Source organism: Aspergillus tanneri (assembly GCF_003426965.1).
Source record: "Aspergillus tanneri strain NIH1004 chromosome Unknown AapTan_1_pilon_pilon_pilon, whole genome shotgun sequence".
Taxonomy (NCBI): domain Eukaryota; kingdom Fungi; phylum Ascomycota; class Eurotiomycetes; order Eurotiales; family Aspergillaceae; genus Aspergillus; species Aspergillus tanneri.
The window spans coordinates 444,328-464,827 of NW_022984628.1; the positions used below are offsets into that span (position 1 = coordinate 444,328).

General features: G+C 45.9%; 7 protein-coding genes across 7 annotated transcripts; 4 read left to right on the forward strand and 3 right to left on the reverse strand.

Moving 5' to 3' along the window:
• Positions 1-194: 194 nt before the first annotated feature.
• Positions 195-691, reverse strand: ATNIH1004_002209 (uncharacterized protein; the record flags this gene model as incomplete). The annotated part of the gene is made up of 3 exons (XM_033566904.1): positions 195-341; positions 370-593; positions 655-691. 3 exons carry the CDS (start codon positions 689-691, stop codon positions 195-197), a joined length of 408 nt encoding a protein of 135 aa, XP_033428899.1.
• A 784-nt stretch (positions 692-1,475) lies between these two features.
• lcp5 (small subunit rRNA maturation protein LCP5) lies at positions 1,476-2,597 on the reverse strand (the record flags this gene model as incomplete). The annotated part of the gene is made up of 1 exon (XM_033566905.1): positions 1,476-2,597. One exon carries the CDS (start codon positions 2,595-2,597, stop codon positions 1,476-1,478), a length of 1,122 nt encoding a protein of 373 aa, XP_033428900.1.
• Positions 2,598-3,024: 427 nt separating this feature from the next.
• On the forward strand, positions 3,025-5,160 carry ATNIH1004_002211 (transmembrane 9 family protein; the record flags this gene model as incomplete). Its single annotated transcript, XM_033566906.1, has 4 exons — positions 3,025-4,129; positions 4,190-4,527; positions 4,588-5,023; positions 5,093-5,160. The coding sequence occupies 4 exons, from the start codon at positions 3,025-3,027 to the stop codon at positions 5,158-5,160; spliced, it is 1,947 nt and encodes a 648-aa protein (XP_033428901.1).
• Positions 5,161-6,023: 863 nt separating this feature from the next.
• On the forward strand, positions 6,024-9,351 carry ATNIH1004_002212 (EF-hand domain-containing protein; the record flags this gene model as incomplete). The annotated part of the gene is made up of 5 exons (XM_033566907.1): positions 6,024-6,034; positions 6,249-6,334; positions 6,409-6,704; positions 6,756-6,899; positions 7,954-9,351. 5 exons carry the CDS (start codon positions 6,024-6,026, stop codon positions 9,349-9,351), a joined length of 1,935 nt encoding a protein of 644 aa, XP_033428902.1.
• A 1,689-nt stretch (positions 9,352-11,040) lies between these two features.
• ATNIH1004_002213 (uncharacterized protein) lies at positions 11,041-12,154 on the forward strand (the record flags this gene model as incomplete). Its single annotated transcript, XM_033566908.1, has 3 exons — positions 11,041-11,410; positions 11,472-12,042; positions 12,100-12,154. 3 exons carry the CDS (start codon positions 11,041-11,043, stop codon positions 12,152-12,154), a joined length of 996 nt encoding a protein of 331 aa, XP_033428903.1.
• A 644-nt stretch (positions 12,155-12,798) lies between these two features.
• On the reverse strand, positions 12,799-13,335 carry ATNIH1004_002214 (uncharacterized protein; the record flags this gene model as incomplete). The annotated part of the gene is made up of 1 exon (XM_033566909.1): positions 12,799-13,335. The coding sequence occupies one exon, from the start codon at positions 13,333-13,335 to the stop codon at positions 12,799-12,801; it is 537 nt and encodes a 178-aa protein (XP_033428904.1).
• Positions 13,336-14,690: 1,355 nt separating this feature from the next.
• Positions 14,691-19,661, forward strand: ATNIH1004_002215 (uncharacterized protein; the record flags this gene model as incomplete). The annotated part of the gene is made up of 13 exons (XM_033566910.1): positions 14,691-14,776; positions 17,031-17,128; positions 17,183-17,220; positions 17,276-17,420; positions 17,470-17,603; positions 17,657-17,672; positions 17,729-17,947; positions 18,014-18,268; positions 18,328-18,342; positions 18,424-18,575; positions 18,629-19,098; positions 19,146-19,446; positions 19,491-19,661. 13 exons carry the CDS (start codon positions 14,691-14,693, stop codon positions 19,659-19,661), a joined length of 2,100 nt encoding a protein of 699 aa, XP_033428905.1.
• Between the last annotated feature and the right edge of the window lie 839 nt (positions 19,662-20,500).

The following is a 20,500-nucleotide window of genomic DNA, read 5'->3' on the forward strand; positions in this document are numbered from 1 at the left end:
TATGAGAATAATACTAGAAAAGCAGGGCCAGGTGTAGAAATGAAATGATGGGCATACACAGCAGGATACCTAAGTTGACCTCCATCGACCATTTGTCGTATCGAATTCCTTAAATTGTACAAAATAAAAACACTATTTCCGTTTTGCAATTCATCCTAGGAACATTAAACAAACTATTTACATGCCCACTTCAATTAAGACTCAGACTCAATCTCCGACACCTTCCTATCAATATCATAGACCGGATTCCCGCCCTGTAGGAGAAAATTCGGAATATACCCCTTCTCATCGACCCAACTAAGGAGAAAATCCCCAATGATACAGATAAACATAACAAATGCCTGGAATATCAAAACCTAAATATCCCACATGCGGCAGTACAAACTTAATATACTCAGTCGGCTGGTACAAATCGTCCTGCATCGTGATATAATAGAATGATTTATCCCCATTCGTCAGGTTCTTATCTCCCGGGTCAGTCGTAAGGTCCAGGATAGTTGTCAGCATGACGGGTAAAACATGGAATGGGTTCAGCCAGATGGAGAAGATTTGTGAGAGGGTCGCGTAGAGTCTGAGATTGGGTTCGTCGGGCGCTTGGACTTGTCAGTTGCACGGTTGTCTCCTTGGAAAGGTTGTATGGGATAAATAACGTACCCACTGAGTGCACTTCCAGTTCTATCTGCGGCGACATGATCTTATACCATTGGTAGATCTTGACGGCCCAGCAAGTGAACCGGCAAGCCCGGGTCTTCCATTTTTTGTTTTAATTTTTGTGTCTCTGTACGTATTATCCAGGTTCCCTTTTTGGTTTTATTTAGCCTTGGGAAATGCAGTGGAGCTCGATATGGACAACATCTTTCAAAAATGGAAGAACAACCGGATTCGGCAATGACGTCATACCAACAGGAACAGGGAAATTCTGCTCACGACGACGTCAGAATGGATCCACAAATAGCTGCCAGGAAATTTAGATGTACAGGTTTCGCATAGACTTTGGGCCATACTGCTGCTGATGGATGGCTTTCCCGAAGTAGTTGTTTGTAAGAGCACTCTTACAGCCTCACAAGGTTGGCACTATAGGTCAGCCCTTGACATACATAACAACTATAAAGTATAAAAAAAGTAGTATGCCATTGTTGTTATTATATTATAGTGCGTTTAAATGGAATCCATGTTGTTGTTTCACTTTCATCTCTAACATATAGCCAATGCCTTTTGACTGTACAGCCGAAATATATATTTCAGTGATACTAAAGACATATAAGGGGACAGTGTAAAAATGCCTGGAAGTTATCCCACTAGTTGATTTTTTATTTGTATTTGTTCTTTTGTTTTAAAAAAAATGCCACAGAAAGCATGACGATTAGTAGTTCCTTATGATGTGTGCTTATTTAAATACAAAAACTAATGCAACTTTTTAATTACATGGTATCGAGTAAATGGCTAACATCCTACAACAATCTATAAACACAAAACTACCGCTTCCAGCTGTCAATCTTCTTTCGTCGTTTCTCAAAGATTTGACCCACACCGCCATCATTGCGAGGGCCATCCTCTGTAATCTTTCGCTTCCGACTTCTGTCCAGTGCGCTGCCACTTCCCTTGGCTTTGCGTGTAAGTCTTGAAATGCGGTCTGCACCCTCGGTGAGACCTCTCCACTCTTCACCACCGAATGTGCTCTCAACCCCTTTCCCACGTTTCTTGGCTCGCTCCTTCTTACTTTCTCCCAAAAGTCGGGTGAAGTTGGTTTCTTCATACGCTGTTCGCTCAGCTTCAATTTCCCTCTCCTTCTTTGATTTCGTGTGTCTTCCGCCATGCGTGATAGTGCTACCAATACTAGGCTCCGCCATGGGAGCCGATGACATCTCAGCACTGACGAACTCGTCAATAACCGTTGACTTCCGGGGCCCGCGTTCCCTGGGTTCCTTGCGTTCAGCGGTAGGCAGAGCTGTTGGCATGATCTTCGGTGGCCGGTAAATACCGTCACTGGGGGTGGTGTTCTTAGCGGTTTTCCCGGCTTTCTCTGAGGGCTCAATTTTCTTCGCAAAGGCGGTAATATTGGGTCGATATGCCGTTTCGTCAATATCATCTTCACTGTCACTAGAGCCTTCCTCTGACGCAGATTCATCATCACTGCTAGCTTCGTCTACTTTGCTCGCCTTGGTCTTGGACGTTGTGTGTTCCGCTCTTTCAGCATCCTCAGCAGCTTTTATCACTTTATCCATCTGATATTTCAACCGTCCCTCCAATGGCCTGGCGCCGCGATCCAAATAGATACGTAGTTCGACGAGCTTTTTCACGATGTCTTCCCGAAGAGACTGATCCGTCTCTGCATCTTTGTTATTTGTTGATAGCCCACGTAGCTCGTATATCATCAAAAAAACGAGGTTATGCAGGTAGGAGAGGAGCAATTCGCATTTAGTGTCCAAAAGCGAAATTCCATCTTGCAGTGGCTCAATCGACACGTCGGAGAACTGGTCGCGCTTTGCTTTCGGGAGAGACGATCCAACAGTATTCAGACAGCCAACAATATTTTCCAATAGGGTTGAGATATTTGGAAGGCTCAAGCCCTCGGATTGCGATACTGCCATGGCCATTGCGAGAGGAAATGTTTTGTCGCCTTGACTGGGAGGCTCTCCCGGCGTGGGAGAATTGAAATGGAAATTTTTGGACGCCTTATCGACACGTGATGATATATTACCGCTGACTCAGACACAAAAAGCTCATCACGTGTGCCAAGACCGCTACTTGGCCTCAACGCATTTGGAAAGTCATCCTGCGACCCCTATGGGCAGACTGATTTCCGTCCCCTTTTTTCATTTATTCCACATTCTTTCCTCTGAGCTGGTGGTCAATTAACATATCCAACGCCTACTTCATGAGATCTTGAGAAATACCTCCGCGGTGTGGCTGCTGTAGACTGTATGGCACCCACAAGCTATTAACTCCCAACCCGACCCAGTATCTCACCGAGGACTAATGCACAACTGAGCTAATATCACGCTTCGTTGTCAGACATCCACAATGCGGTTCAACATACGAACGTTGCCCATTTCATCCCTCGTCCTCACCCTTCCGTCCCTCTCCGCAGCCTTCTACCTACCTGGTGTAGCTCCCACCTCGTACGATGAAGGTCAATCTGTTCCTGTGTATGTTAATCATCTCACGCCAGGCCTAGCGCAGCAAGATGAACAGCTGCATTCCGTGTTCTCGTACGATTATTATCACCCGGCGTTACACTTCTGCGAACCCGAAGGTGGACCGAAAGATATACGGGAATCGTTAGGAAGCATTTTATTCGGCGACCGCATCCAGTCTTCTCCGTTCCAATTGTCTATGGGTAAAAATGAGACGTGCAAGGCAGTATGCAAAGAGGTCAAGTTCGACGCGCGAAGCGCTACGTTCACCAACCGGCGTATTGCACAAGGGTACAATATTAACTGGCTTGTGGACGGTCTGCCGGGTGCCCAAATCAACGTTGAGTCAGTTACCGATACCAAATTTTATAACCCTGGCTTCGCTTTGGGCACGTTAGATGAGAACGGACAGTCGCTTTTGCACAATCACTTCGATATCTACATTGAATATCACCGCGTGGGGTTCACAGGCAAGGACAAGTATCGGGTCGTCGGCGTGCTCGTTCAGCCAGACTCACGAGGCAACTCACGAGTCGTCGAGGATGGAGCTGCCGACTGCGGTAGCAGTGACACCCCCGTTATACTGAGCGAAGAGGGCGACACCTCGGTTAGTTGGACGTATGGTGTGTACTGGCGCGAATCGCCTACTCCTTGGGCTACCCGTTGGGACAAGTACTTGCATGTCTATGACCCCAAGATCCATTGGTTTTCCCTCATCAACTCCGCTGTTTTCGTTGTCTTCCTGGTTGGCATGGTCAGCATGATCCTTGTTAGAGCTCTGAAGAAGGACATTGCTCGATACAATAGGCTGGATATGATCAATCTTGAGGATCTAGATGGAACATCGGCCGCTGTGGAGGATGGTATTCAAGAAGATTCTGGCTGGAAGCTGGTCCATGGTGATGTTTTCCGATGCCCTAAGTCTCCTTTACTGCTGAGTGTTCTCGTTGGCAATGGAGCACAGCTCTTTATGATGACCGGAGTGACAGTTAGTAAGTTCATGCTTTACTGGCAGGACAGTCCGGTGAAGTTGTACTGATTGGTTTGCGTAGTTTTTGCTCTCCTTGGCTTGCTGTCTCCCTCAAACCGCGGCTTCTTAGCTACAGCTATTCTTCTCATCTATACGCTCTTTGGCTTTATCGGAGGATACGTATCATCCAGAGTCTACAAGTCATTTGGCGGAGAAGCGTGGAAGCGCAACATTATCATGACCCCTGTGCTGGTTCCGGGGCTCATCTTCTGCGTTTTCTTTCTACTAAACCTTTTCGTCTGGGGTAAAGGATCGAGCGGGGCAGTTCCATTTACCACGATGCTCGCATTGGTTTTGATCTGGTTCGTCATTAGCGTGCCCTTAAGCTTTGCTGGTAGCTGGCTCGGGTTCAAGCAACCGGTAAGTAGAGAAAGTACTGGCTGACAACCGAGAGAATGAGTGTATTAATTTGTTTGCAAGGCTATCGAAGGTCCGACCAAGACCAACCAGATTCCACGTCAGGTGCCTCCAATGTCGGGTACCCTTCGTACGATTCCTTCTATACTGTTAACCGGCATTCTTCCGTTCGGAGCCATCTTTGTGGAGCTTTACTTCATTATGACCTCCCTTTGGACCAACAAGATCTACTACATGTTTGGATTCTTGTTCCTTTGCTACGGCCTAATGGTGATCACCTCTGCCGCTACAACGGTTTTATTGGTGTATTTCCTTCTCTGCGCCGAGAATTATCGTTGGCACTGGAGGGCCTTTGCAGGCGCGGGTATGACTGGTGGATATGTTTTCCTCAACGCTCTTCTTTTCTGGGCGACCCGGGTAAGCTTCGGAGGGTTCACCGGTGCCGTCCTGTACGTCGGCTACTCCGCATTGATCTCCTTCGTTGTCTTTATCTTAACAGGTATGTGCGAGTGAGCTGGGATATTCTTGCTCAATGAACCTCTTGCTTACCATTAACGTTTTTCATCAGGTTCCATTGGATTCTTCGCCAGCTGGGTGTTTGTGCAGCGCATCTATGGCTCGATCAAGGTTGACTAAAGCCTTAATTGTCGGCATATATTCTTTTTGGTTATATCGGTCGTCATACCGTGTGGTCCCATCACCCCGGCTGGTGGTTGGGTGCTAATGCGTGTTGACTCCCAACGAGGAGGCTAGAGTATCGGTTTCCCTTTTGTCCGTAGAATATTTTCGAAGGACTACCGCTGAGTTGATTTTCCTATAAAATGATCCCCGGACATGTATGTATAGCGAGTGTGTATTTTTTTTTTTTTTTTCCGTTGTGGTCCGTTTATCTACCGAGCATGATCACCCATGATTTGTACATAGAGCAGAAGAGAATGTAGTTCCACATCGAGCACGGGGAGGTGTACGATATGGGAACGGGAAAAGTATAATGGACGTATGATACAGACATTGACCTTGGAGCAATGGAAGAACAAAAAGACCTCCAGCGAAACGGTGTCTGCCCGCCAAGTCCGAGCGGGAGGAGTCTGGACCGGCGGCTCACCGACCCGATTATTGCCACTAGTTAACTGCGACTAGGTTGGTTTCGTAATCCATAAGACCCTGGATTCCCCCTCGCTCTACCGAGTTCTTTGTCGTCGTTGGATGGACTCTGCCCTAATCCGCCCAACTTCCTATCCATTGCACTAGACTCAACCGGCCTGCATTTGGATCGTCCCAGCCCTTTGAGTGTCTGCTCCTCGGCGAAGCGGCGCACGATCTTATCTAACTATTCCTCACCTCGTTTACCCCGCGTCTTCCGACCCTCCGCCTCATCTTATTTCTCACCGGTGCACGACTACCGCGGACTTGGCGAACTTGACTCGTGTGCGAATATACCGGCTTTACGTGATCATATATAACTGGGAGTTTAGTTGGGGCGAATCCGTGTTTTGACAATGGGCAAGTCGTAAGTGCTCAAGTCCTGTCGCTCCGCATCCTCTTCCGCTCCAGGAAACGCAAACAAACGCCCTGCAAAGCATCCACACCACGTGCAGCATGTGACGGAGGGGACACCCATTTCATCTGCTTGGCGGTGTGGTCATCTTCTGCGCTGTTCTTTCTGTTCTTGCGCGGGTTCTCACTTCCTGGGTGTCTCCGTTCCTAACGATGTTCTCTACCAGTCAGTCAAAGCTCTCCCCCTCCCAGCTCGACGAGCTCCAGAAGGCAACCCATTTTGATAAGAAGGAGCTGCAACAATGGTATAAAGGTGCGTGAACGGATCTGAGGTCGGAATCGCAGGATAGTATAAGTTCATCGGGTTAACCAGCTATGACGGGGTAGGTTTCCTCAAGGACTGCCCCTCAGGGACTCTGACCAAGGAGGAGTTTCAGAAGATCTACCGACAGTTCTTTCCCTTCGGCGATCCGTCCTCATTTGCAAATTATGTATTTCGCGTATTCGATTCGGATAATAGTGGCATGATTGATTTTAAGGAGTTCATCTGTGCGCTGTCGGTCACGTCGCGGGGCAAGATGGAGGATAAATTAGACTGGGCGTTCCAACTATATGACATCGATGGCGATGGCAAGATCACGTACGAAGAGATGTTGGCAATTGTCGAGGCGATCTACAAAATGGTATGTTACCGATGAAATCTGGGCTGGTTTTCGCGCTGACGCAGGACTTAGGTGGGCTCGATGGTCAAGCTCCCCGAGGATGAGGACACCCCGGAGAAGCGGGTTCGCAAGATCTTCCGCATGATGGACAAGGACGAGAACGGGAGCCTGGACATGGAGGAATTTAAAGAAGGTAGTAAACGGGACGAAACCATTGTCAGTGCATTGTCTCTGTACGATGGGCTGGTATAGCGGATGGCCACAACTGTATCTTTATATCTCCCGTGGTCTCCCAACTCCCTCCCTCTGGCGAATGTGGCGCAGTTTGAAAGATTTTATTGTTACGCCCTTTACCTTTCCTCGTGACCGTTGTTACATGCTGTTCATTTGCGACTTTAGGATTCCCATCACAGTTTGTCCTTGTGCCCACGACCCGCCATGCGCCTCCGATATTATGGCTATTTACAGCTGCATGACATGTTTCCTTTTGTATTTCTTGCTGCCATGTTGCTCTGTTTTTCGTTCCATACACCCTCCTTTGTTATCATTAGTTTGAAAGACGAAAATGCGGTGGCCTGCTCTGATTGATTGGTATGGCACTTGCATATGGCAGGAGATGTGAGCCATTGGGGAGAATGTAAATGTATGTCCGTATATTAGTCTCCGAGCCTAGAATCGACTTGCCGAACTGGAAGACCAGAATTAGTTCACGAAGGGGCCAAAATCTGATCTGCGCGGCGAAATTGCAGCCTCACCTCGATTCGGTAAATAGCCAAACCTTCTCAAGAAGTCTCCACCGGACCATCTCTCCGACTTCCCCAACGATCCTCCCTCCCTTTCTTTCGGTTCTAGATCAACTGAATGATACTTCTCCATGCCGAGTTTTGCAGATACGATAGTGCTCGATCTTGCTTTCTGTATGTGCGACCAAAATGGTGCGAGCCCCGCGCCGCTGTCAAGGCTGCAATATTGCTCAGCTTCAGGTCTGTGGTTTCCGACACTGCTTTAACCCGATTTCCCCTTATGCGATTCTCTTTGGCCCTCCTTTCCCCCTTTCCCTTTCCTACGATTCCTGAACGGTCGCAATGGCGTGACAACTTCCTTTACCCCTTGTTTCCGAGTTCCCCATTTCTCCAGTCTGCCAGTCCAACCAAGACTCTAAGATCTGCCGTGAAGCCAAGTGGAGCCGGTATCGGATCCTAAAACCTGGTTGTTGATTCCGGTTGTTTCTAAAACTTCGAGCTTCAACCTTGTCCTGACTTCAAATCAGTGCGACGGTAGGACTCCTTGCGCACGATGCAGAGATCTAAATCTCGTCTGCTTCGGCCACTCGTATTCTGGAAGACCCGGAGAACGTACCTCGGCCCTGGACAGACACCAGATAAATCCGCAGTCGTCTACACCATCTCATGCACCTCAACCCGGTGAGCTCGAGGCGCTGCCTTATCGAACGGGGCGCATTGTAGCCGATTATCGACCGATCTCGGTGCCGATAGACGGGACGTCGTCGCCGTCGTTAGCTGTGACAGCCATCACAAGCCAGCAAACCGAAGTCTTCACTAACTATGTCCTAGCGTGCTTCCCTTGTTACTTCAAGTGCACCGAGAAGCAAGTTCCCATTAACTGGATCGAATTTGTGGATAGTAGACGAGGCTCCATGGCTTCACCATTTGACTGGGCGATCCGTGCCTGCAACGTAGCATATACAGGGGCGCTGCACAGCGATCCACGATTTGTCAATGCATCGCGAGCGTTGTACATACGCTCTCTCCGAGGGCTCGCAGGCCTACTATCTGACACTTCGACCGCTAAATCAGATGAAGCTCTCGCCACGGCCATCTCACTCGCAATATACGAAAAGCACCACTGCATCGATGATTCCTGGCTCCGCCATGCGTCGGGAATTCGGACGCTATTCAAGCTCCGGGGCCCAGAAGCCCATGCGCATGGGTTCGGCCGCGCTTTATATCAAGCATACCGACACTTTCTCGTCACCCACTCGCTAATATTAGGCGAAGAATGTTTCCTCGAGAAACCCGAATGGCAGGCTCTAAACGAAAAAATCGTCTCTGACAATGCCAAACTTCCAGATTCATCACTATACACCGACGTGATCGAACGTGCCAGTCTCCTTGTAATTAAGATCCCAGGTCACATGAAGCAAGTGCGCGAGCTGCGGTACAAGTCGCCAAGAGAGCAGGCCAAGCTACGGCCCGCGCTCTTGCAGCGAGTGCGAGCCACGCGCGCCGCTCTCCGGGGTATCTATACCGAATTCGGCGTCGCGGTGTCCATGCTTCGTTCCGGACATAGCGATAAAAAGGAGTTCATCGGTCCTCTTCCACACCTCTTTTTCGACGCCTACTCAACTCTTTTCACTAAGGGAGTTCGCTCCGGACTGCGCATTCTCAATTACCTCGTTATATTACTGGATCCAGCCCAGCGATCATTAATGGAAGAAGAAATCCGTCAGCTGTCCGACGACACCCCCACCAGATCTGAATACGGGGGTAAATCGCTCCCCACGCCTCCGGGGTCGCCGGAAGAGCCCAAACTCGAGGTCAAATCGTTGATTACGCCGGAAAACCGAAGACCTCCTATTACTCCCTGGATGGATAGTCTTGTAACGACCATGGGTCTGGAGGGAGTGGAAATCCGTCTTATGGAATAGTGAGCAAGAAGTGGAATGTGTTATTTTTTTGGGGCTTTTTTTTGATACCCTTCTGTGATGAGATATGAGATCATTGAGTGGATTAGGTGCAGGTAGATTGGAATTGAATAAATGTATAGCATATTACTTGATTATTAGATATTAGGTAGCGAATGCAAAGTCTCAAATATAAAACAAGTAATCCCTGAACGTGATTGATAAAATCAGATTAAAAATTCAACTGCGCTGTCACTTTCCGCTTTATTAAGATACTAATGGAGAGGTAGACTCAACTTGTTCGTAAGATTATAATATCTTCCCAGCGAAAAGCTCTGCAACAAATTCACATTTGTTAAACATCTTTGTTCTCCAACTATAACCAGTATAGTTAATTAGTGCTTATATTACTAATACAAGATGCATGACTACTAGCAAGACAGCAAGAGGATATAGAGCTAACTCCTCTCCCTCTGCGAGCTGCTCCGGGGGCGGCCGATTGTAAACCCTTTCACTTCGTTTCAGGGCAATCGTGTATTGTTTCTTATAGAGCATGAACAATTGGGTTTGACCTATAGTAGTGCTTCCTGGTATTCATATCTTGATTATACTACAGTTAGTTTCAGATGATATTGCTGATAAATTAAATTAATCAGAGATCAACCCCAGAAGTTTTACAGCTATTTCTGGATATTTTTTTTATCATCTACACCTAACTGTATTCATGATTGGTGCTAACCTGGTGACTGACTGAGTTGAGAAATTAATCCTTATAGTTGATCCATCAAATTCAAAGATTCTATTTTATTTTATTTTTTATTTGTATTTTTTTTTTTTTTTTTTTATCATATAGTGATTTGAACTGAGACCCGAGGGCAAGGCAAAGACAGGCTCTCATGAGTCATGAGCACCAATGTACCTTATAAGATATACCTAAGCAAATCCCAAGAACTAGCAAGCTATCAAATACATTGCCCACAACACCATGCCTTCCTGCTGTAGAATTCTATGTAAGTGAACCTGTTAGGCTAAGCACTTGTCAACCTCATCTTCTCAGCTGGGGTTTGTGATAGTTTGGTTGTCTCTGCGCTAGTTGAGGTAAAACCACTTGACCATATAAAAAGGTACAAGACAACTGATCGAAGATCAGTCGCATCTAGCGCCCTATATAGTATGTTACAGGTTCAGCCTTGACAGGGTTGAGCCGTTAAGAGCAATAGCGGGTGTTCCCGACCGAGATACGAATGCTACAGGCTCGGCGGATCACCGGGGCATCTAGGGGTCTCGCATCCAAGGGTAGGCCAAGTATTTGCAAGCTTCAGATCATAGAATTTCTAAAAACTGTTGAAGAGAAACAGAACTCACGAGTCTATTCATTAATCTTTGTTTCAGCGACCCTATAAATCAACCCCGCATTAATATCTGACCAATAAACTATAGTGGAAGTCGCTGCTAGACTGTAGCTTCAAACATGAGATGTTTTGATTGACTCTCAATTGTAGCGAGGAAATATTAGGTAAATTTGAGCCAAATTATATATATATATGGTTTGATTGAGTGTACAAGTCTTAAGCACCAATATCCGACCATCGTTATTGAGTAAAATGGAGTTTAAGGGGCGTGATGTTTAAAAAGGCCCGTGTCCCCTTGGAAAATACCAGGCCTCAGTAGGTAAAACGTCAGCCCCCAAAACCAGCTATTGGAGCAATTACAATGTACTGCCTATTTTTGCTTAGCGTCTTGTGGACCTTGTCAACTGCAACTCCAGCTGCTATTCCTGAGTTTGTTTTTGACGGAGATGCTCCTTACAATATTCCAGCAGATGCCCTCCGGGCGTCGCTCACTTGTCCAAATGGCACACCTAATTCCAATGATAAACCAGTGCTTTTGGTTCATGGCACAGGAAGCACTGGCAACGAGAGCTGGGGCCGAGGTTTCGTCCCTGCCCTAGCTGAGACGGGCATGAAGGCCTGTTTCACGAACTTACGTGAGACTGAGGACACTGCCAATTCTGCCCTTGTGGCCTTTCTAGCTGCTGACTTGTTTCTACTTTTTAGCAAATCGATCTATGTCGGACGCCCAAGTGAGTTCCGCCTATGTCGCCTATAACCTCCATTATCTCTCCTGGCTTTCCGGCTCTCCAGTAGCTGCAATTGGGCATTCACAAGGCAGCCCGAACATCCAGTGGGCTTTACGGTTCTTCCCCTCCACTCGCAATGCCGATGTGACTCGGGCCTTTATAGCCATGAGCCCTGATTTTGCTGGGGTTGGCTTTGATGGTATAGCTGCATTTTGCGATATCATCGATGGTGTCCGTTTCTGTACTCCTAGCTTATGGCAACAGGCAGCTGGAAGCAACTTCATGAAGGCCCTCAACGGTGGGTCACATGGGATCAACCGTGCGTATGTCCCCACGACAATTGTCTGGTCCAGGACGGATGAGATTGTGGTTCCTCCTTATCAGAACAGCCGGCTCTCAGGGGCGGTTATGATCGCTGCTCAGGACTTGTGCCCACTCCGAGTTGTCGGCCATCTCCTCATGACTATTGACGCCGCTGGTTTTGCAATTGCACTTGATGCGCTGAACAACGATGGACACGCCAACGTTTCTCGAATTGACGAAAGTGTATGCCGGAATTTTTTGGCTCCCGGAATGAATCCAACACTTGCATCGTTGACTGAGGCCGGAACTAATGATATTGTGAAAGGGTTCCTGTATGTTGACTTATCTTCCCGACTTCGTCTGAATTTTCATGCGCTAACACTGAGCAGACTAGGAGGACCAAAGACTAAGGAGGAGCCTGCACTCCTGCCATATGCTGTATAATCACTAAGTTCAAATTCAAAAATTTGCGAGTTCACTCATTCACCATAGAACAGACAGACCTCTAGGGCAGCACACGAATTAGGAGTTTGCTCATTGGTAGCATAGTCCAACACCGAGCGACTATGTATCGAGTGGAGTAACTACACTAGACTACGACAAATAAATAATGAAATATAAGAATTAATTCTACACTAGTTCTTAACTACTGAAAATTACTTAGAAAGTCTTACTCATACATCTTTGCATACTCTATATTATATCCTCGGTCGGGGCCAAGAGTGGCTGGAGCTCCAAGACCGAGGTCCGAGCCGTACTTTGTCTTGAGAGTGTGTATCCCAGAATGAAAGGTGGGTTCACTTAAAAAAAATAGAAGAAAGAAAGAAAGTATTTGTAGATCATAATGCTGTATGATGAATCGCCTCAATCATTGGCTCTGACTAACTAAGCGAACCTCCCATCTATCCCCCACTCAAACCCACCTTGCGTAAACCCACAACACTTGGACTTGCCCTCTGTAAGTATAGTCTGGAGTACCAATACGAGAATATGTTTCACTCACATGTAGACGGTCGTGACATTGCGAAATTCTATCGCGCCGCACTCCCGCCACCTCGGCGGTGCTCGTAAGACTCTCCAATTTGGTCTTATGATTCGCTTTGGCCTCGAAAGTCATCAACCTCGAAGCCGAATTGAGTGAAGTTTCCAGCGTCGTCCAGGCAGATATAAGCGATGAAAGGACGGCGCTGAAGGTCGCAGCATTTTGTTAGTGAAACAACGACATAGCCACCACACTTGCCAATCAAAGTAATGGATGTACTTAGTGTATTGTTCAAAGAGACACCAGGACCGGCACTGGTCGAACATCGCAGCCCAACAGCAAGCCTCACGACGAGGACAACCTGGGCGCCAACTATAAGGCCAAAACGAGGTTTAACCGCCTCTGCTACAGTACAAGAGATAATGAAGTCTCTAAGAATCGTCAAGTCGTTGTTCTGTAGTCTGAATCGCGATTCCCATATCAAACGCCCAAATGGTGGCGCGACCGTGGACGGTTTCCAGAAAGCACGCGTACAGGGGACTCTGACTTCGAGTTCTAGTAGTCGCAGCTGTCTAGAGGTGCGGAGGTAAGCGTACTGAAGTGCCCAGATAGTGGAAATAAGGAATGGAATATTGGAAACCATCGTCGAGCTGGTGGTGACCAGGGAGGCTGATGTGATGGATGAGAATAGATCTGAAATCGTTAGTTTGCAGTCAAAATAAATAGGGTTCGATAAAATATTCATACTTGATACGGCAACAAGGATGCTGAGGCCAACTGTCCCTCAATGATAGTCATGTCTTGACTGAATCAGATTCAAGATAGAGCTCATGTCGTGGATAGAAAAAAATGACTGAGGTGCCCTAATAATATGGTCAAACCTCGAGACGGACTGACAGTTGATATATATCCCTCATGACAATTTTCAGCAAGACTGTATGCAGTTTACGTGAAGTATACGGAGAAGTGAGGATCAGTATATACCTTTAAGATATCAGTTTGCTCTATGTTGTATTCCTGTTTCAGTTCAATCATGACTTACCAGACATATCCAGCCGTCCCAGCCGAAGTCAACCGTCAGACAGAGTTATACACTCATATAGAGGTCAATCTGACTTGTATGCATCCGTTTAAGCCAATATATATGGTGCATAGCTTATGCTAATATATGACAGTGGGTGTAGTGCTCGCATGGGCCATTCAACGCCAATCGATATTCCCGACGACTTAACAAGATTTACTATGGACACCCTCGTCCTGTGTACTGTGAATTTTAGATTTAACACTTCTACCAAGATAGTGAGGATCATCTTTTTATTCAAGCAATCAACCAAGCTTTTCGTGTAGACCTGCATCCTGTTCCCGAGATTTTATAAGCCCTCTTCGCCTATTTGCTGCCCGACGTATGTCTGGTGCTATGTAGGTGAAACGTGCATACAGCCAAACAAAATCTCACCCCGGGGCAGTGGGCTGTCACTATGTTCAAGACAGGGTGACGGTGGACAAAGAGACTATTATCTCTTTGTGGAACCAGGGAGCCTGGATATATGTCTGTGGGCTAAGAGGATGGCTCAAGAGGTGAGGGAAATGTGTGAGAAAATCCTCAGTAGGAGTCTAGTAAATTCGGAAGATTCAGGGGAGGAAAGATTTGCTGTGTGCATTTTTTTTTTTTTGATTATTTTAGAGACAAAAAGGAATAATGCAACAGACATCAACAAAGCAGGCGGCAGGGCTAAGAATAATATCCCCTGTGCCAAATTGTCCGTATGGATGGGGAGTTCCATTTGCCATGCTGTCTGTAACGTGTCTCGAAACCCCAACTGCACAAGTATGATAGACGCATTGGACATTCACGCATCAACATTCACCAGCCGTGTATCTGTTCTTCCAGTCACCCCATCTTTCCTGTTTCACACCTCTTCTTCCCATCCCCATTCATTCCAAAGAAGCTGTCCCTAGTCTGCCTTTCCATAGCATTTTAGTTTGAATTTATTCAAAATGTCTATGAAATACTTTGTTAAGATACGAGGAACCGAGGCCGACATTCTCCACAAGCCTCTTCAAGCCTCCGGAGGAGAGCTTGAGTACGCGTCGAAGGTGGAACCACACTTCCTGAAGTATCTCTACCTAGCGCCTACTCTATAACTATATATACCCTCTGCTTTATGCAGTAAATTTTGACTTCAGCATTAAACTCGAACCTGTTTAGATAGAGACAGTCACTCTTATCCAGTTTAAAGAGGACTTCAATGGCCAGGCTAGTGAGAATGCCAAGCTAGGGGGAGTGGATAAAATGGCTGTCAACAGTAGTCTGTTAGGTTATTCGCACATTTTGGCCAGATTAAAGGGACTGATATTCCCTCAACTTCACCGTGGTGACGGAAGGGTAATTACAACATCGACAAATGGAGACATTTAATCTACGGAGGTAGTGAGAGAAGAACTATTAGACATCTATCAACTAAGCTCAATTGTCCCATCATGCAGAAAAATACATGATATACCAAAATTAATGCTCAGCCTATAGGATTTTACGTGGCTGAATAAATTTTTGTCAACCATAAAATTACGCGTATTCGCAAGTATCGATCCTTCATTGAATTAGGTCTCTGATTCAATTAAACTACCAAAACATCTCGCGTTTATAAAGGCGATGTAAACAAATGAAGAATGCAAACTAACTAATATAGGAAATATACGCGATCCGATGATGTTGTATCATCAACAACATTTGACTGAGAAAGGTGCTGAATAATCAAAATTTACCATAGTTAATTATCGAAAATTTTATGTCTATGCATCATCCACTAGCCATCAGAAACAATTTGAGTCATGCTATATATGCATTTAATATACATGGTTCACATTTCTCGTTTAGACGCTTCGTATCCGAGAGTGACGCTATTCCCAAAAGAGTTCCCGCTGTCATCAACCGTGGAACAGCATTCCGAAGGGTCTGAGACTCGACAAATCGGAGCCATCGTTCATGCAGAGATTTATGCAACATATAGCTACTAGCTCATTCCTGTGAGTCAAAGAGGAGACGGTCGTCAAACTTGTTACCAAATATTTAGTAAAGATCACTCAAGCGAGTAAGTAATCCGCGAGAGTCCCAGGTATATAAGGATCCCAAATTTCTCTCAAGGACTATTAGAAATCTCGGAACAGTCCTAGAATTTGGTACAGACCTAGGGAAACGGCTGATCAAGAAGAATCTAACAGTGTAAGTGACCTTCCTCTTTTTTACAATATATTCCTTTTTACTCTGGTATTGTTTTATTCCATGATGAGGTATTTTTCACTCGCCGAAATGAAGCTATTGGATATGCTTAAGGCCGATAGCGAAAGGATTATCTGTTACACTAATCTGACCTTATTGCCATAATCTTCTGTTTCAGTGCCTTAATCGTGTCAAGTTTTGAATGCTAGCCATACTAACTGTTTGGTTGTCTACCCTCTAGGTTACATGTGTGAAACTAATCGGAATTTCGACATACTACATTTTCGATTTAGATGTTGTCTAAAATCTAATATAAATATAGTTTATAGCTTTGCAAAGTTTATTTTTATATGTTTTGTCTTGTCGTCCATGCGTATAGAACTATGAAGAGTGGATATATAGGTGCTACACAACCTTTCTGTAGTTGTATATTGGTAAGGGTACTTTAAGGCCAAAGCCATGCTCTTGTATGTATGTATTTAAATCACTAGAGCAATATAACTTCTATGGATATATTCACGAGCGTTAGATACGATGTCGGTCAGCTGACTACGTGTATGAGCTAGTATCACCAATCATATAATAATATAGATCTGCATTGACAAGGATAAGGTCTCTAAGGTCTCTTAAGGGCTCTAACTATCTGAATCTATCTGGGAGAGCTGGATAAAAGGTGAAAAAACAAGCAAGGGAACAAAGTCGGACCGAGCGGATGCTGAATAATGGGTAATATTGGCCTACTTTGGTCAATATACTGTCAGATATACGGCTAGTCCCGAAGAGGAAATAGAGTACGATTGGTAAAAAAGTCTTATTTGAATGAATTGAGCTGGTTGGGCTCTTCTTGATTATTCTTCTTGGTTATTCTTGATTGATTATTTTGTTGTGTGCTCCGCGGGGGTTTTACCCCGATCTAGTCACATGATTCTGGTCCACCAACGGCCATATTATTTGACACATACTAGTACTACAAACAATAATTTTTAGTGTAGAAATACTTGTCGAAAGCATGATCACGTGTAAAGTATAGATAATTCGCCTTGGGCATAAAAAGGCGGTGAGATGTAACAACGGAATGATTCCCCGCCAAGCATCCAACTGACAGTAACCATCCTCAGCAATGGAGTGAAGAGTAAACATATGCCAGACCCAATGCTCCACGAAAGATTATCCAAGACATGCGACCGCTGTAGATCACGTAAAGTCCGTTGTATCAGTATGTCAGACTATAGAGAAAGGGAAGTTCCTATGCATGTCTAACAAAAGACAGGATTACGAGAGTCTCCTGACAAATGTACCAACTGTGTGGTAAGTTTTCCAGTCCAAGTGGTGCATTCTAGATATCGCAGCTAATCTGGCTTAGAAACGAGGAGAGACATGTAACTTTCGATTATCGAAGAGGAAGTTCTTGGTCTCGGAAGGGAGCCCTGCTGCGAGTACTCATAGTCGTGAGTTTCATGAAGATGTCCTCCCTCCAGCTCAGAATGTGCCATCTTTCCCAGTCGATGGTAAGCGATGATCATCACCTGGTTCGACATTCTGGGTAACATATTGTAGATTCTCTTTCCACCTCGCCGACATTCCGTAGCGATGCACAAGAGAGTTTCGATCCGCCGCCTCTGTATATAGATCACCTGATTGAGAGTCAAGAAGCTGCAGGACGATTTCTTCATTCGAGCCCTTTCTTCAAGGTGCGTTGATTCCGATCCGTCTATACCCCGGTCTTCCTATAACTCTGTTTTAGGCAAATGATAGTCATAGTAAGTAAGCATCGCTACACCAGCCGGCTATTCTCCCCTGACAATGCCCTATTCAGTTGCCAGCGCAGGCGTAGCCTATTTTTCGGAAAGTCGCATTCAAGCAATCTCAAAGAAATTAGGAAATAACGGGCTTGAGATACTAATTGAACGAATAAATCGATTTGTAACAAATCGCTTTGAGTGCTTCGAACACGCTCCGAATGCCTCAGCCATATGGGCAAAACCTGACGACCCGCCTCTGGTCTCGACAGAGACTGCGAGGATCTACTTGAACTGTATGGTAACTTTCAGTCTTTCGCTTGGAGGCTATCAAGGAATGCTGACATTGGCCCGGTTGGTAGCATATTTTACTCTAGTCCATCCGGTTTACCCTTTCCTTGATCGACATTCATTTGAAGGGAGGGCCTTTGGACCTGGACTAGTAGCGGATCTTGCAACAGACATACACTGGAGGGCCCTATACTACGCAGTCCTTGCGCTGGGAAGCCAATACCATGGTGGAGGTGCCTTTGAGCCTCGGAAGGGGGAATCCTGGAAGTTTTACCAGATGGCTTTTAAGTCTTTTCCCAGCTATTCTGATCAGTACGAAGAGCCTCGTTAGCATCCATGTATGTTTTTTTGGGAGTCCTTCATAGGTTTTACTGACAAGATATAGGCAATTCTCGCGATGGTTTGTTTGTTCCTTTTTTTACTTGTACTGACTAACTTGCAAAGGCTATTTTCGCACTCAATATCTCATACATGCATATAGACGAGTTACTGATAACAGAAGCTGCAAGGCTAGCCCAGTGCATGGGATTAAATGGCGCTTCTAATTCCTCTGATAGGGAGATCGAGTATCGGACGTTTTGGGTTATTTATAGTCTGGAGAAGACATTGGCTTTTACATATGCACGACCCTCGGTAGGTAGTGGCACGCAGCATTTGTTGCATTAATAGGCGCTTACATTCAATAGGTTATCATGGACTGCAATGTTGGCTGCCCTATTCCTACTGTTCCAGAGGCGGTGTTTGGTGACTACAATTGGCTTCACGCGTCTGCCAGCTTCGCCCGCCTCATTTCAAAAATACACGAAAGTCTCTTCTCTCTCACGGCAACTTGGAACACTCAGCATACTTACTACCGCAAAATAGATCAGATGACTGGTCTCCTGGAACGTTGGCGGCAATCGATTCCGCAAGCCTTCCGTCCGGGGGAGGCATTTCGACCCCAATTATTTTGCAATCCATCCGCGACATTAATTACCTTGCGGACTCACTTCTACTACTACGATGCTTCTATAGCATTATGTCGCTTAACTCTTCATTTGGGGAAAAATCAGGACAGTCCACGTGAGATGACCAGCAAAAAGGATCTTATGCAGTCTGCGCGGTCAATTATTGAATTGCTTCGGTACATTGACATGGAAGCATATACACCAGTCTAGTAAGGGCGCTGGTTGTTTATGAGACACGGATGCTAATATATAATAGTATCCTTGCACTACTGCCACTAACAGCAATGTTTATTCTCTTCGATCTCGTAATTCACAACCCAACACACTCTGAAACATCAAGCAACCTAGCATTATTAGAGGTAGCAGGCGGTCATTTCAGCAGGCTTGAGTATGCATCTGGAGGCACGCTGCCTAGTTCTATTCTTGCGGAATTTGCGTACCTTGCCCGCACATTTGTTCGCAGTTTTACGTGGCAAAAGGAAGGGCAGCGACCCGTTGGAACTACGATGACTCCCGAATCTAGAATCGCTTCGGGACCTAGCCAATTGCCAGACCAGGTAAGTCTGTCTCGTCATATCTACACCTTTCTCACATTCTATAGGGCCCCGATATGCTCTCCCTATCCTTGGACCTCCAACCACCAACGCCTTTGTTTCTCCCGTCCCTCGAGCATATGTCGCCTGAAAGGGGTCTTCTCCCGGGGTTCAATGTGATGGACCTTTTTGGGGCCGTTGTCCCTTCTGATCAATATGTGTTTTACGATACGTCTTAGCGATTATGTACTACCAGACTGTGCTTTGTTTTTACAATTCGTCACGCGGCTCCGAAGTCTTAGCCGTCAACAAATAGAGAGACAGACAGAGATTGCATTATACCCTGTATAAATCGGAGATACGGATGCTGTTAGATCACGGTGCAATTCATGCCTTCCACGATTACAATGTCATTATGCGCGCTGCTGAGAGATATCATTCGTAGACAACAGTCTCTACAATACTTACGCAGCTTACCAACGTTACGGGAGCCAGAATAAACTCATACTTGTCTTTTGCATTGTAATCCAGAGTATAAAGGCTAAGCAAAGATCTGTCTGGAGTGGTAATTGCATAGCCGGTCCTCTCGATTGACATTAACCCGATTAAATACGGAGTATTCTAAATACAGTATATTAGCCTTACAGCTAGGATCTTCCACTTCCTATTTTTGACATTTGGAAGTCGCCCGTTCCGTACTCGGTGCTCGGGAGTCGACCGGCGTGGCGGCAGCTAACACCGAAGTCCGAGGGCGTCTGGAGAAGAAATACAATTAATCCCGGTGGCAGCAACTCTTAAATAGGGCTTATATGGTGATGTTTTCCTAATGGGGGCTATTATACTCTGGCGAGGTGGTGCCTTGTCTCCTGGTTTATATTTAGGAGCCAGAAATTCGATCCCGGCATTCCTGCGTCTACAACGGACTTCTGGATAGACGATTGCTTCTATCGGATAACCCGGGCATATATACTGTAATTGCTACGCTACGCTCCACTGTTGACACTCCTCTCTATCTTCGTGCTTGACGATGGATAAAATTGCTCTCCAGAAGGGTTGCCATGCATTGATCGATGGTATT